At 35.9% G+C, this 16,198-nt stretch overlaps 1 protein-coding gene and 1 non-coding gene across 2 annotated transcripts; one reads left to right on the forward strand and one right to left on the reverse strand.

Annotated features, from left to right (window-relative positions):
- Positions 1-1,027: 1,027 nt before the first annotated feature.
- Positions 1,028-9,364, reverse strand: LOC116131911. The gene is given in 17 exon segments (XM_031417565.1): positions 1,028-1,186; positions 1,267-1,372; positions 1,884-1,990; positions 2,218-2,484; positions 2,571-2,854; positions 2,942-3,049; positions 5,249-5,481; positions 5,483-5,573; positions 5,576-5,663; positions 6,796-6,933; positions 7,127-7,232; positions 7,363-7,458; positions 7,563-7,681; positions 7,770-8,012; positions 8,089-8,363; positions 8,465-8,572; positions 8,902-9,364. Coding segments are annotated over 17 exon segments (2,895 nt in total). The 5' UTR covers positions 9,269-9,364.
- Positions 9,365-9,811: 447 nt separating this feature from the next.
- TRNAF-GAA lies at positions 9,812-9,884 on the forward strand. Its single transcript has one exon. It is a non-coding gene; the product is annotated as a tRNA-Phe (tRNA).
- Positions 9,885-16,198: the final 6,314 nt, after the last annotated feature.

Raw genomic sequence — 16,198 nt, forward strand, 5'->3', positions numbered from 1 at the left:
GGTATGTTATTTAAATTACTGAATTGTCCACTAATTAAATATTATTTTTTAATATTGATTATTATAAACCCCCTGCATTTAAAAACTTAGCAAAAACAATCCCATAATAAAAGTTTGGAAAATCAACAAAGCACCCCCACTAACCCAGCCACTGCCGGCAACCTAACGGTACACGGAAGGCAGGAAATGGCCTTCGTGTGTCGTATGACCATTTTCGGCCAGCGATCTGGCCATCAACGGCTAGATCGATGGCTGTTAACGGCCACAGACATGGCGTGGCCATTAACAGCCATCAATCTGACCGTCAAAGTGGCTGTTAATGGCCATCGATCTAGCCATCAAACGGATCTGGCCATCAATGGGCAGATCCGTTGACCTGGCAGTCAACGGTCAGATTGATGGCCGTTAACGGCTAGATTTGTCATGATCTGACCATTTTCGGTCAGATCTTTAAGCCGGAAATGACCATATCGGCACATGACGGTCATTTTCAGCCTTTCGTGCGCCTTTCCGGTGGCGGAGGCTGGCCACGATGGTGGTTGCCAACGGCAAGCGGCAACAGGTGGGTGAGGGGGGTGGCTTGGATGGGCTGCAATTTGTTTTGAATTCAAAGGTAATTTTGTCCAAAAAGTTAATTAATCGGGGTGAAATAATAAAAGCAACATTCGTGTAAATAAATTTAAAAAAAAAGGCATTATTGTCCTAAAATTTTATTAATAAGGGATAGAATTGTAAAAAAGAAATGATTACCCTGAAAATCTTACAATACCTTAAAAAAAATGAAGGTAATCAGATTACCTCTAATATTACCAACAGTAATTATTATTGGTATTTGAAGATTACCGGAATCTTATATTACTTGACAGCCAAATGTGGTAATCAAGTAATATAAGATGACATAATCTAAGTAATCCCACGTTACCCGCAACCAAATATCCCCTACGATTCAACAGGAAATGTCTTGTATAGCTTGATTACAAGTAGCTGAAATTTATGATGATAAGATAATTAAAATGTTGAAATGGGATTATGGCTTTGAATTGTTGTCTGCAGGGAGAGGTGTCCCGTGAAGGAAAGACGAGATCATGACAAGCGATCGTTCCGGTTGGTTACTAGGAACCATATGCCCAGATCCTCTTACAGTGGTGAAAGTCACTCCCTCGTACCCAACCACATATCCTCCAACCTGCGTTGACCACCACATTAACTAGTTATACCTTTTAATTATTTTGATGTGTATGAATGGTCAAAATAATAATACAATACCTCGCCTCTGATGTTCCATGGGCGCCAAGCTGTTTCCACTGGAAGATTCAGAGTGTTTATGGAGTACCGAGAGGATGTCACTGGAACGCGTCCATCAGTGTCTCCACTGCAGGTTTATTTTGAATTACATTCAAATGTTAGTGCCAAGTCTGTTGTATAGGTTCACTATTTGAATGTTAGATACAACATTATGTGAACTTTTTCGAAGAAGCTGTTGTAGAATCTAGACTTACCTATATATCCACACTCTTATTCCGCTTGCTATCAGGAGCTGTATTGTGGGTAGAACAGTTGTTGGGCTGTCTGTCCATCCTACAGAGCTGGCAAATAATGCAAAAGAAATTTCCTTTCAATTCCTCAAATTTATATTATTTAGTTAACCTTGGGAGTTGATATTAATAGCTCAGTTGATTTAAGTTTATAAGGATTGTACAAAAGATAATGTGGACGACTTTCATTTGAAAAATAAATTGTCGATTTAGTTTGCATATAATTATTTCTCAGAAGGATCTAATTTTTGAATCTTTTGAGCCCAAAGATGTCCAACTACAATGTAAATCAAGAGAATAATAGGTTTAATCAAATATGATATTTAAAGGAAAGAAAATTAGTCTTACCTGCAAGCTGACCAATTAGTAGATTTGACATGCAGAGCTCTTTGCACATCGGCAAGATTTAGGTAGGAGTTAACATATATCTCGGAGCAGGGGTCAATATCTTTCACCTGATGGAAGACGATCATCACTGGTTAAGTTGACAAAATAATCAAAACTCGTTTTCTATACTATTCTTTTATCCTGATTGGTGAACATATACTTTTGGAGTATAGATATTATGCCATTTAGGTTTAATCCATGAAATTTACTAGAGCCTTGGAATTAATGTTTAAATTATAGGTAAATACGAAATTTGAGTCGAAATATCAATGTTGTTACGAGTACAAACACTTACGGAACCAGATGATGAGCCACCTTTTGATGCTGGAGCAGTTGCTTTTGACTGGCAAAGTGGATAGTAGATGTTGTATATATCTATGTTCCCAATCTCGTCATCTGCTTGGTTTTGATACTTTAAACATGTATTTGAAAAATTACCAGCAACAAAATCACAGTATTTGTTAATCCCTGCGTTGGTTTCATCAGAATTTAATGCATGGGTCCAGAAATAATTGTACATTCCTTTGTTGCCCGTATTATCATCTATCCAAGCATTCCCAATCTGCATTATTGATTGAAATGTTGGTATCAGTCTTCAACTTACTTTTGCATATCATATTTATCAAAATATTAGCACAGTTAACTTACGGCAATCCCTTTGAGGTTGATGATAGTTTTTTTTGTGTTCTTCGTGTTGTTGTTCCTCAAGAGAATGGTATTTGCCAGCTGAGGAACATAATGACCAGCATAGCTCTCACCAGCTATGAAGAAATCACGGGTTTTATATTGGGGAAACCTCTCCAGCCAGTTTACAAGGAAAGTATAAGCATCCTCAGCGGTGCTCTTGTCACCGGCGTTGGCGTAGTCTGAACTAGTGTTTGAATATGAGAACCCCACTCCTGCGGGGGACTCCAAGAAGATCACATTTGCCACTGCCAATTTTTTGACCACCTTTTTAGATATGTATGTATGATGGTTTTTAGTAAAGAAATTTTTTTTTTTTTTTTTAGTATCCATACCGTTGTTCCATGCATATTCATTTCTGAACAGGGTCTTCCCATCACTGTTAACTCTGAAAGGACCCAGTTCTTCCATGGCTCCATATCCAAGAGATGAGCAACCTGGCCCTGTACATCACAGAAACTATCAATTTTACAGTGTTCCTCTTTTTGTTATTTTTAAGAGTAAACGATTTTTGCCCACCCAAGGTTTGGTCTAATGACACTTTCCCACCCCTCAAGTTTCATAATGACATTTTCCCACCCACCGTCACAATTTTTCCATTAGTTTTAACTGCAAAAGGATAGAATAGTAAATTCACTTTATTTTAATTTTTCTTTTCTTTTCTTTTAAATATTAAAATATTTTTATAAATAAATAAAATTTTGAAGAAAAAAAAAGAGCAGTCGGCCAATTAGTGCTGGCGGTTATCAAAACAGTTGACAGCCACCAGTCCATCTCATCATGGTTCTCAAATATGTTGGCTCGACTTAATCGAGGAAAACTTCATCGCCCTCTTCTACCTGTCCTCTTGTTTGGGAGTTTGCTCGCAAGAACTGGTGGCCTGGGGCACCAAGGGAGATCTTTCGATCACTCTGTTCGATCCAAGGTGCAAATAGCTCATTTTCTTCTCTCTCGGCAATAGGGATAATAGGCATCTTCTTTTCTTCTCGATGCTTTTCCCTTGTTTCTTGCTTTCGAGCCGTAGTTTCCTACTTCATTTCCGTTTTCTTTTTGATCATTTACTAGTATTAAACTTTTTTATTTTGTTGCTGCTCAGCGAGACGACACAGACACATAAGGTTTAAGCTTAGCCTCAGGGGTGATGAATCAATCACACAAATGTTCGCTTCACCGATATCATCAATGCCTTGAAATCTTACAAATCTGACTCCAACGGTGAGCTAGTGAGGAAGATTCTAAGATCTCTTCCTAGATCAGGGGAAGCTAAGGTCACGTCCATTCAAGAAGCCAAAGACCTCTCAAGACTACCTCTAGAAGAACTCTTGGGTTCTCTAATGACCCATGAGCTTACCATGAAGAATGGAGAAGAAGAGGATGATACAAGAACAGGGGCTCTCAAAGCTTCTACAAAAGATGAGAGTGATGATGAGGAAGAAGAGAGCGAAGATGATGAAGAATTTGCTATGATTACAAGAAAGTTCAAGAGGTTCGTTCCTAGCCAAGAAGAAAGATTTTTGCAAAAGGCCTCAAAGAGGGGTTCCACCAAGAACCCCGCAAGAAGAAAATAGAAACTTGTGAAAACCACAAAACAAAAGAAAAAGAAAAAAGAAGGAAGGAGGGGAGACAGGGAAGGGAAGAAAAAAAAGAAAAGAAAGAGGTAAGAGACAAGAAGAAGAGGGTAAATGACACGATTATCCTTTGACTATTTTTTTGAAATTATCATTATGTTCTTCTGTAGTTGAAATTAACGGACAAATTGTAGCGGTGGGTGGGAAAATGTCATTACAAAACTTGGCGGGTGGGAAAGTCTTATTAGGCGAAACCTTGGGTAGTAACAAGGCGTTTACCCTTATTTTTAATCGGGGATCTGTAATGGCAGCACGTGCTAGCTGTTGTCCATGTTCGAGGCAGGGAAGGAACAATAATGTTGTGGGAGAAAATTCTTGCTTTTGTTGCAATTGGGATTTATTTGTACAAAGGTGGTGGCATGATTGATATCCAACAGATAGCAGAATAAAGTTAATCCAAAGATTATAAAGTAATCACCGGAGATGAGAACAGTCTAAATGCTATTGGGTTTACCGAGAATTTGCTGGACTTGATGGTTTGTTCAGTGGCTGGTGGACCATCAATGATACTGATGCTGTGAATGTGGCCACATAGGTCAGCTCAAGAATAATAACGAGATCAGGGGAAGGTGCATCCATTAAATGAAGATGGTTTTTCTCTAAGGAAAGCATTAGTGCTAGATGATTTTTTGAATAGTGGGCCATCCGTAGTGGACAAGAGAATGTCAGATTGAATACTCAATCAGGTTGGCTAATGCCAAATGGAAGTTATATCGTGAATCAATGATTATTCTATTTAACTTTACAGTTGTAGACGGTTAACATGGACATTCATTTTCATTGCGCTTTTCTATGTGACACACACTCGTGAAATCACTAGCACAGTTTTCTTCCCTGGACAGAAGACACTCTCTAAAAACAAGATATTCTCCTAGAAGATCACATTAAATGAAGAGAGATAAGACTCGAGGGCCAGTGTTCGATATCCTTCTTGTTGTGTGTTTACTATAAGGAGTATGTAATATAACTAGGAAAGAAATGATTCAATAATTAAATAATGTTCGGATAGTTTACCTCCATTGAGCCACAATACCAGGGGATTGGTGGAAGAATTATGCGGTGACTCTACAAAATAATAGAACAGTGCTCTTCCAGCCTTGGGGTCTACTGTTACATAGCCTGCATATTGATCAAAATCCACTCCTTGAGGTTGTCCAGGCAAATTGTTGATCTTGTCTGATTCCTTCAGCCCCTTTTGGTGTCCTATCCACAAGGAAGACATTGTTTCATGTAATCACCCCGCATAAATCACCCCGAGGAGGATTGGGGATTGTCGAGATTTGATAACTTGTTTAGATTGTTATCTGGTTGCCATTGCAAAAAATGGGGAAACCCAATTGTAGCAACAGAGTAGCACCAGCCATAACGTGATTGTAACCTTCATCTCTGTGTATTGTGGTTTATCCGTAACTAACTTATCAAACTTATACTAGCTTTTCAAACAGTATCAGGTTTTTATATAACAATAAAGTGACAATTTTACACATGCTTTCTCCATTATCATTCAATAAGAGGCGATCCAGCTTTCTCTATCGAATTATCCGGGCCGTTATTCTATTATTGTTCCCATACGAAACGGTGATGCAACTATTTTTGGGAACTTGGGAAACATCCTCTTTTTAAGGTCTAGAGAGTATGTGACAACTAATCTACAACCACTCTGAGGGGTTGATTTTGAATTTTTCGATTGGAATGGCTTAAATACAAAGATACCTTCAGAAAGGTATCATAAAAGATAAAATACCATGTCATTTGAAACATTAAAAGAAAGTTTGTTAAGATGTCCAACCAGCCACTACGAACAAGTTACCCGTCCATATATTTAATTTTGACTTGGCTGTTGTTTTCTTGTGATATTTCGCTGTCTACAGGAACAAATAGGCTTTTTCAATCATCATCTTCTTCTCTCATTATTGTAGTTGGTGTTTTTCTAATACCATCTGTTAACTAGATCATTCAACAATGCATTGGAACCGGGGTTTAGAACCCTCATAACTCAGGTGTCTAAGGTCGTGATTACTTGAAAAGTTGTTTCATCATTACATATTAACAATTCCACTACAATTTGATTTTGAAATTCTGATTTGCACTGTTGTTTCATCTGTTCCCTCACTTTCTTTCATGAACTTGGTTTTGGAAAACCAGTTGAAATATGGTCAATCATTGCTCTAACAGTACCTTCCTGATAACTTGGAACAGAGTGTCCTGAACTTCTAGTTTTTAGTACATTAGTGACCAAGCTGCTGTAATTGACTATCAAAGTCTTCATTCCAAAATCATCCGGTAAATTCAGAGACTTAAAAAGATCATTCTTTTCCATTATGTAGAAGAATTGATTTGGATTTCCAAAACTTCATTTAACTCTTGTTGTTTGAGGCCTACTTAACTTATATTAACTCAGAAACAGCGCAAGACAAAAACTAATTAACAATGTACTTAAAAAGTTGTAATCTGTAATTATTTTCCCGCAAAATTTAATCAGACTACCAAAAAGCAGAAAAACTGTTGTTAGTTGTGTTTTTCTCTTAGTTTTTCAGACTACAGTTCAAAAATATCTAAGCTGAAGGTGGAAGAACCCCGTTTATGAATGAGGAGAAGAGCACCAGCGCCCGAGCCGGCTGGTAACTTGGAACAAAATGCCCAGCTCCTCTTACAGTTACAAATGTGAGATTTTGGAATCCAATAGCATATCCGCCAACCTTCATACACAAACACCCGAATCAGTTTTGACACCGTTTGTAATAACTATGTATAGCATTTAAGTAAGAGTTGATTTAATTGACCACTTTCAAAGTTTGCTAAAAATAGTAACATACAAACATAGTCATATTGGTTGTGAAATAAAGAAAATATATACCAAGTTCAATGAAAGATACTGTGTGAAATACTTGCCTCATCTTGGGTGTACCAGGGGTACCAGACTGTCTTGACTGGTGTTCCCAGTTTGTTAATGGCATACCTACTGCACGTTACAGGTAAAGTGCCATCTGTGTCGCCGCTGCATATATATATATATATATATATATATATATTTTATGTTTGATTGGTTATAAGCGGAAATCCTCAACATTTTTAATAGTTAAATGCATGAATTTATCAGAAGATGAGTTTTTGTTTAGTTGCCTTACCTGTACATCCATATACGAATTCCTCTTGCCATTAGCTCCTGAATGATTGGCAATACTGTTAGCGGCTTATCTTTCCAAACTCGATTTATATCTCTACTGTTTTTAACCATGACACAAAAGACCAAAAAGAACTAATGTTAGTGGATTATCAGAGTGCAAAATAAAATGACTTTAAGTTATTAATGTGTATAGAGCTGTGCCTGCAGGATTCCCATGGATGAGGAAGATCAGTAACATTTGCATGAAGAGCTCTTTGAACTTGAGGAATGTTCAAGTATCTTTTGATATAACTTTCTGAACAGGGGTCGAAAGCTGAAACCTGCAGTTTTGCATTTTATCTTAGCAGAGAGATTAATATAATAGAACAGTACAAGTACATATAGTACAGACAACAAAAATATACTTACAGAATGAAATTTCAAGGAAGAATTGCACAAGGGAGCATAGATATCATAGGAGTAGATGTTGCCAGCCGCATCAGTTGCTTCATTAATAAGTTTTACGCATACTTTGTCCGAAGTATTTAGTGAAGTAAAATCACAGCTTGACGTAAGTCCATGGTAAATTTCATCAGGCATGAGGGCATGCGTCCAATAAAAATCTACCGCCCCTTTTATAGTTGTTTCAAAGTCAATATAAGCGTTACCCATCTAAATCATCAAAACTCAGTTAAGGCTCACATAAAGGCATTGAGTTCTGAAACGGTTAATATTTTATGAAACTTACAGCAACTCCTTTTAGATTGATTATGGTTTGCTTGGTGTTCTTGTTGTTCTGAAGGATTGCATGAGCAAGCTGCGGTATGTAATGTCCTGCGTAGCTCTCTCCGGCTATGAAAAATTCCCTGGTTTTGTACTCGGGGAACCTTTCCAACCAGTTAACAAGGAATGCATAGGAATCTTGGGCAGTTCTGTAATCTCCACTTAATTTATAGTCTGAGGTTGAGTTTGAATAGGAAAATCCAACACCAGCAGGAGATTCCAAGAAGATTATGTTGGCATCTGGAATTAATTATTTAAAGAAACCGACCAAATTATATTAGTTATTGCTTTTTATGGGCAGTGTTGAGCATGAATAAGAATACTAGAGATAAGAAACTCACCCTTGTTCCATGCATATTCATTTCGGTATAGAGTTTTACCATCTTTGTTAACTCTAAATGGCCCAAGTTCCATCAATGCTCCAGCCCCAAATGAAGAACAACCAGGCCCTAGCCATCAGAACCTATATTAATTGTCAACTTCATATGATAGTAGTATATGTGGGCATATCTTCAAATGGAAATAAATTTCAGTTTCTTTGTTTTTGTTCTTTTCTTTTTGTTTATAAACAATAAATCTCAGGGGATGTAAAACTTATCCTATATATTTAGACAAAACAATCTTAATAACGACAGAGCAGTCCATTCAAATTGTACGGTATTTTAAAAACATATGATTATCATCTTGATAATTTTTATATAAATATGAGTGCTACATTCCCCAACAGATGAACAAGTGCAACATCACAGAGAATTGAAGTACAGGAGCAGGGGCTTACCTCCATTTAGCCACAAGACAAGTGGCTTGGAAGAACAATTCAATGGTGCCTCAACAAAATAGTAGAACAATGCTCTGCCTGCTTCATGATCCACCGTTACGTAGCCTGAATACTGATCAAACTCCACTCCAGGAGGTTGTCCAGGCAAGCTTTCGATCTTATCCTTCTCTTTCTGTCCGTCTTGGGGGCTGATATTGACAGCTGAATATGTATCAAATTCATAGCTTGTAAATGCATGGGATGGTCTCTCCCTTGACAGTTCCTCCTTAACGAATTTAATAGGATTGATATCAATCCATCCATAACATGGACTTAAGCTTGCCAAGGACAAGAGAAAAATCCAAATGAAAAAGGCAGAATTTGCCATTTTTAGTAGCCTGGAATGATTTATAGAATATATAGAACTTCCATATTTCAAGAACAATGAGTTTGGTGGCGGAAGAGGTTGATCAACCACAATTGACCTTACTTTGGAAAAGAAGAGAAAATGCAGTAAATTACATATTGGCCGACTAATGTATGCTTCATTTTTGACTTTAAGCACTAATTAATTGCTGAAAGTGGACCGAGATGTTGCCTTGGTCATGTGCAAGTATTACTCAAGTCTCAAAGTAAGACCAATCCAGCTGTTGAGCAGAATTACAGTCGATATAAAATTAACAAAATAATACGTGGCTGCTGAAAGATTAATGGTTCTTGAAATAAACTAGTTATCGATTGACTTTAGTTGGCGGCTGCCCCTTGCATTCTTTGGCCTGAGCTAAGTTTACAGTTTACACACGATAAATTCATATAAGCTAATCTACCCATTAAAGATGTGCTTGTTACTTGTTAGTGCTTACGAGATATAAATATGGTTTTTCCAGCTTTTACATGTGACATTACTGGATGTTAGTTATCAAAGCGATCAGCGGGGATAGCTCAGTTGGGAGAGCGTCAGACTGAAGATCTGAAGGTCGCGTGTTCGATCCACGCTCACCGCAATCAAATACTTTTTTATTTGCCAATGATCCGCCACAATATGGGCCTCAAATATCTGATAAGCTATCTCGTTTGTGAACTAAAAAGCAATTTCATTTGTGAAGATATATAAATGGGCCTTATTGTGGGTCACAGAATGGGTCTAAAAGATGAAGAAAGATGGGCCAATGGCATCAAATATCTGACATGCTATGTCGGGATCACAACATGGCCTACGTGTATCTCTTGTGTTTGTGAAATACGGGGAATAAGCTTTCTCGTTTTTGAAATATGGGATCACATTATCACAGTCTGGTTCTCTACTTTGTGCGCTGCAGCTTTAGCGAGAGTATACTGTATTCACAACTTAATCTCACAATCTATTTTTAGAATATCTTTAAATGACTTTTTATATAACTCAAACTCTTTATTATAAAGAGTTTATTTATAAAAACAATAGTTTAATAAACTCTTTATTTTTTAAATATAAATTAAAGAGTAAGTTTGATTCTCCATATTTAGAAAGTCAAATTTCACTCTGTATCTTAATTTTAAATAATAAGTTGTAAGTTTCTATACATTTTATTTATGATTTATCTTTCCTATTAAGTTTTTTTTTTGAAAAAACATATTATCTCTTCTAAAATTTAAAAAATCTATTGGATTTGAATAAAAATTTTGTTTTTTATATTTAAAAATCAATAAAGATGTTTTTTATATATATGAAAAATGCTCTTTAAAATAAAAAATAACATTGGAAATGCTCTTACAACTCTAATGTAGTAGTTGAATTGATAACTGTTACGTTAATTCTCACTGTACTTAAAACACTAAATAACTTTGACTAGACATAGAACAATGAATGAATGGCCGTTCCCTCGTAAGCAATTCATTCTATAATATGGATTTGGGGCATTTAATAGGGCATTTGTAATTAGAAAAGATACTCAAGAGTAGTAATTCAGAATTTTCGTCTTTCTTTGTTTAATGCAATGAATGGGTAGTCAGTTATATTAACAGACTTTGTGGTGCTGACGAGCGGCTTCTTGTACAGCCATCGAAATTGAGTTTAATGAGTGTATTCCAATAACCCCTAACTTAGGGGTTGGTACTGGTTCCAAGAGATGTTAGAGAGGTCGTTTTTTTTAGCTGGTGCCCATACTCGAGTCTTTGTCCGTATCCAAAAATTAAAGCGGCACACACATTTCAACATCTTCTGCTACCGAAAGATATGCTGCAACGCACTGTAAGATGAAGCTTATTTTCAGAGCACTGTCGCAAAAATTTTCGTATATTCATCGCACTTAACTTCTAACAAGTGTTGTTTTCACTAAGGAAAATATGGTGAATTGTATGATAAAATATGTTTTAAGTGTTATTTATTTTTTTCCTTCATTGACAGAAGAAAGACTCATAATGAACATTTTAACCGCTTTTTGACAATGGTGGTACCATCAATGCCGGATTGAAAGGGAAATGACCTTCTTTTTGGTGAACTTTAGTGGCTAGAATGGACTTATATTGGAAATTTTAGAACGGAAAAGGAAGCAATAGTTAAAGAAGGGAAGTATATATCAACTAGATACGGGGACCAATTCATACGGAAGAGCTGGCAAAACCAATACCAATTGACAATGACTATTCAATTACGATTTATCCAGCTTTCTAGTTGTTTTTATCTGTTGGCTTGGTCTCATTACCTGTCTTTGCTCACTGATGCCATGATGCATGGACTCTAATTTCTTTAACCCTCTGTTAAGTGTATATGGTAATGGTAGATCCACAGAAGCAGTTAGGTGAACCAATTTTCTTGGTGGATCTTGTCAAATGCAGCTTCTACTGTTTCTTTTTACTTCTTTTCTTTCCTTAAGCTGTAAACAATATAAAGGTGATGCGTGGCAACCAAAGGCTCTATAATTGTATAAAGGTCTATGTAACATGCATATTAATATAGTCATTGATGTATAGTAGAAGACAAATCCTACAAGGAAAGGGTGGCATGGCATGGTATTCCAGTTGGCAACCTAGTTGGCAAGTCTGCGTGGTGAGCTAGGGAATAGGACACTCACACATCAACACTGCTGACTTTGATTTGTGTTGATTGAACCATCTGTTAGTTTGACATCAAAGCACTATGATCATTCATTCACCTTTTTTAATTCAATAATGGAGATTTGTGAGAGCGTCTCTCCAAAATTATCCTATCCTATCGGAAGGGGAGGCAAAGATAAGACAGTAAAGTAGTGATTTAACTTTACAAACTTGATGGACCCCAACCCAAAGTTGTATTGATGTTTGTGACGAACCTTTTAGCATGAGAGCTGCTTTTGCCCTTTTATCAGAAGAGAACTGCACAAATATTTCAAAGTTGTTTCTCTTTTCTATTTTCTATTTAGGCCTAACGCCTACATAAAGTGCAGACTCAGAAACCCATGGAAACAGTCACTGCAGGCTTCCATAGATAGTAGGACCAGGTAAAGCCTGTGCCAGCTTTTGACCTTGCATTGATATTCTTCATGGTCTTGGATTTCTCCAAAAACCATGCCCTGGAGACAGTAACATATATGCAGCTGCTTTTAACCTTAATTCAGATTTAGCAATTCGTAATTAATTTGGTTATAATTTTTTGGTTGATGACTAGCGGCATAAGGAAAATTTTACATTGCATCGTGGAAACAAAAAAAGGGGAGGAAAAAAACAAAGGAAAGGTGAAAAGTAGAAAAGGAAAGATGAGGGTAATAGTCGATACGCTTTAGTGAAAGAGAAGAGATGGTACAATCATTTTAGTGGCATGAGGAACTGAGTCATCTTTATCATCAAAAGTCCCCACACTGAAAAGCATTAAAAGCCATGTAAAAGCATGCACTTTATAGAGAAGACATGAAATCTTTGATCAAGAAACGAAGAAAAGAAAAATGGGGTATAGTCATTATGGAATCGTCCCACCGCATCATGGAAAAGCTTCTGCCGCTGAATAATTTTGATCAAGGAATAAGCCAGGTAAAACTAGGTTCTTTTTCATCTCTAACAACTGGCTTTCATTGTCTGGTGAAGGGTCATATTCTCTTTACCTTCAAATCAACTATTAGTGATTCCTTCGGTCTCTGCATAAACATAGACATTCACATTTCACAAAATTATACAAGCAATTACCTCAACCTCCTTGCTTCTAACGTACTATTTGTTAACTTAAATGGTATGTATAATGATTACCTGAATAATCAGATTGTTAACAGGGGCTCTAAGTGCTTGTCCTGTCTGTCAGACAACTGTAGAGAGATTGATATCTCATATCTGTAGACTGTTAGTGGGATGAAAATATTGAAAGAAAGGAGATGTTGGTTCTTACTGGTAGGACCAAATGTCTTGTTTTCTTATGGAAATAATGGCCGTCCCCTGGTGACAGATTTGTACCAAAGACCCTAAAATCTCCTTCAAGTTTCGACTATAGGGTAAAAGTGGATTCTGTCTTCATCACTCTTGGCTAATACATATCTCGGAGGTCACCTCAAAAAATTTTTTACTCATAAAAAGGTGGTTCAATTATGCCTTCTCTTCAAGAAATCTACACATTTCTGGAGTTAATTGATTCAAATAATTGATATAATATTGAACTTAATTTGTTTCCTTGAGATAGACATTTCATCAACCAAGGGAAGTAAACTTGTCATTATGTGACCTGATGCAGCCAAGAAATTATTTTCTTTTGAAATGAAATCTTAAATTATTGGTTATTTTAATCTTGGTCAAACTCAAACTTATGAAAAGACAAAGAGGGAGCGAGAGAATCTTACATCTAGATTACCCTCAATTAATTCGGATACATGTATAGAAAACTTCCAGCCTGAGTTGTTAATTTGTTTATTGTAATATATCGGTACTGGTCCAGTACATGGAGTAACCTCCACGTTCTGAAATCAACATTTGGTTTTGGGGTATTGTAACATACTTGCTACGTTGTTGCCATCCGAAAAAAATTAGACTAAAAAATAAAAAACTTTTCCTACTAGTATTTTGTCCGAATCGAATCAAGCTTACATTTCTAGTAATGCTCAAGCTCTGGATTACCAGAAGAAGGGCAACCAAAAAAAAATAAAAAAAAATAGTGAATTAACCCCAATGGGTTGGCCTCGCAGTTAAAGAGATTTGTTTCATTCATTCACTTCTTAGGTTCAAACCTTGATGTTACTTGCCACAATAACATTATAACTTATTTGGTCTTTTATGCTTGTAAGGTGTTCAATAAATCAATAGACTGTGAGTATTAGTTAATAAAAAATAGTGAATGGAGCAATGAGGACGATAGTTGGGGGTTAACCCTAAGAGTTAGTCTAACGGTCAAAGAGGTTTACTTATTTCCTTAAGTTCTTGAGTTCAAATCTTGGAATCTCTAGTACAATAACATTATAGCTTAACCCAAAAAAAAAAAATAAATAAATAAATAAAGATAGTTGGGGTTTAGTGAATGGTGGAACCTGGACCCGTAGACATTACGTAAATTTGTTTTAGGTTATCTTCAATAATTTTATATGGTAGTTTAATTGACTGATTTAACATAGAATATTTTAGTTATCTCTCAATGTTTACGCAAAAGATGATGTTTTTGGTGTGTGGTGAGACTAAACCGTCAACTGAATTAAAAAGATTTACTAAGTAAATAATGATCTAAATGAGGAGTATTTGATCTTTAAATGAAATCTAATTATTATGATTTGGCACAAAATTATAGTCTTCCAACATGTAGATGAGGTTGGTACCAAACTCAATGACATAACCTTGTTGCATGAATTCCTAAATAGAAAATGATTAACATAATTTACATTAAAATATTAATATAGGATTAGTCACCATCTAACAATCTGTAAATCCATCTTGTCCTTATTATTAAAACATATAAAAGAAAACATTGCATATTTGTATAAAGCTAACGATTGGGTTGTTTCGCTTTCAATTTCAATTTCAATTTCAATTTCAGTTTTCACAATCAAACACCATATAATTAACAGATATGACATTAGCAAACCCGAATATTCGTTTAAACATTAATGTGTAATTAATATGAAATTACAAGTCATTGTCACGTGGGTGTGGGTACTGTGTCCATTACAATTAATCAGTCATAGTTAAAAAATCACTTCCCGTTATCTTATTAACGCCAACTCAACTATCATGATAGCCTTATGGCTCAACGCCCATTCCATTTGTGTATATCTTCTCATTTTCCATAATTAATTAATAATAATTAAAATCGAGGTAGATATCTACACTACAGGAGGAAAGCTTAAGAAGAACGCCAGACATGGCGCGCCAAGTGGGGTTTACAGTTATTTTATTTTTTATTATTATTAATTTTTTATAACTAAGGTTTTCAAATCAGTTTGTACACACATCAATTGATTTTTGAGGTTTATTGAATACTCTTCGAGTTGAAAAAACTCAAGTTTAAACCCTTGGGATTGGATTTAGCGTTATTATTGGTATCCATATTCCTTTGCTTTTAACTTCTGGCTATAAAAAATTAGCTACATTTATTAAGACTTAAAGAGACGTTACATGAAGCATCTCAACCTTCAATTTGCATTAATTGCTATTTTGAAATCTGGATTGATTAAAAATTTGGTGCAGATGAAAGTTGTTGTTTGGGGGCCAAGAAGAGGTGATCCAGTCGTTGACTGTTTAGTATTCATGAAGCTGAGTGGCACCAATTGAAATCTGGGTTCACATTGGACTCTCACATAATAAAACCTTGAATCTATTTTGGTTTTGCATCTGAATTAGATAAGAGATGACAGAAGACGACAGATTTGAGATCTCAACAGGAAAACATTATCATCAAACCTTTTCTTTTATTTCCACCAATCATTCATGTCTTTCAATTGTACAATAATACCAGAAAATCTCAAAACTACTGTAAATGAAACAGTGTTAACTATTACCAAATTAATTTTAGAATGATATGGAATTACATTCACGATCTAGAGAGTAGAGACAAGGATGAACCAAAATATTAAATGTCGAATCTGTTCCAGTCTCAATAAATTAAATATTTCCACAAAGTTGGCAAACATGTGATTTGTGCAGCTTTTGCCTTCAAATACCGCCCACTAAACTTATTTAGTTTCCCCATTTCACCAAGACCCCAACGCTTCAAGCAGCTATAATGAAATCATTCTGCTTGTTAATAGGCACACAAGTCAACCTGTAACTGTAAGAAATTTCTGTAAATGGAGGAAGAACAGAGGGTATCTCCGGAAAATAATAATTGAAAAGAGAAGAAATGGATGTAGTTAAATTACAAGTAGTAGAAGTAGAATGTAAAAGAGAAGTCGCACGTTTA

This window comes from Pistacia vera, unplaced genomic scaffold, assembly GCF_008641045.1.
Source record: "Pistacia vera cultivar Batoury unplaced genomic scaffold, PisVer_v2 Contig246, whole genome shotgun sequence".
Lineage (NCBI taxonomy): Eukaryota > Viridiplantae > Streptophyta > Magnoliopsida > Sapindales > Anacardiaceae > Pistacia > Pistacia vera.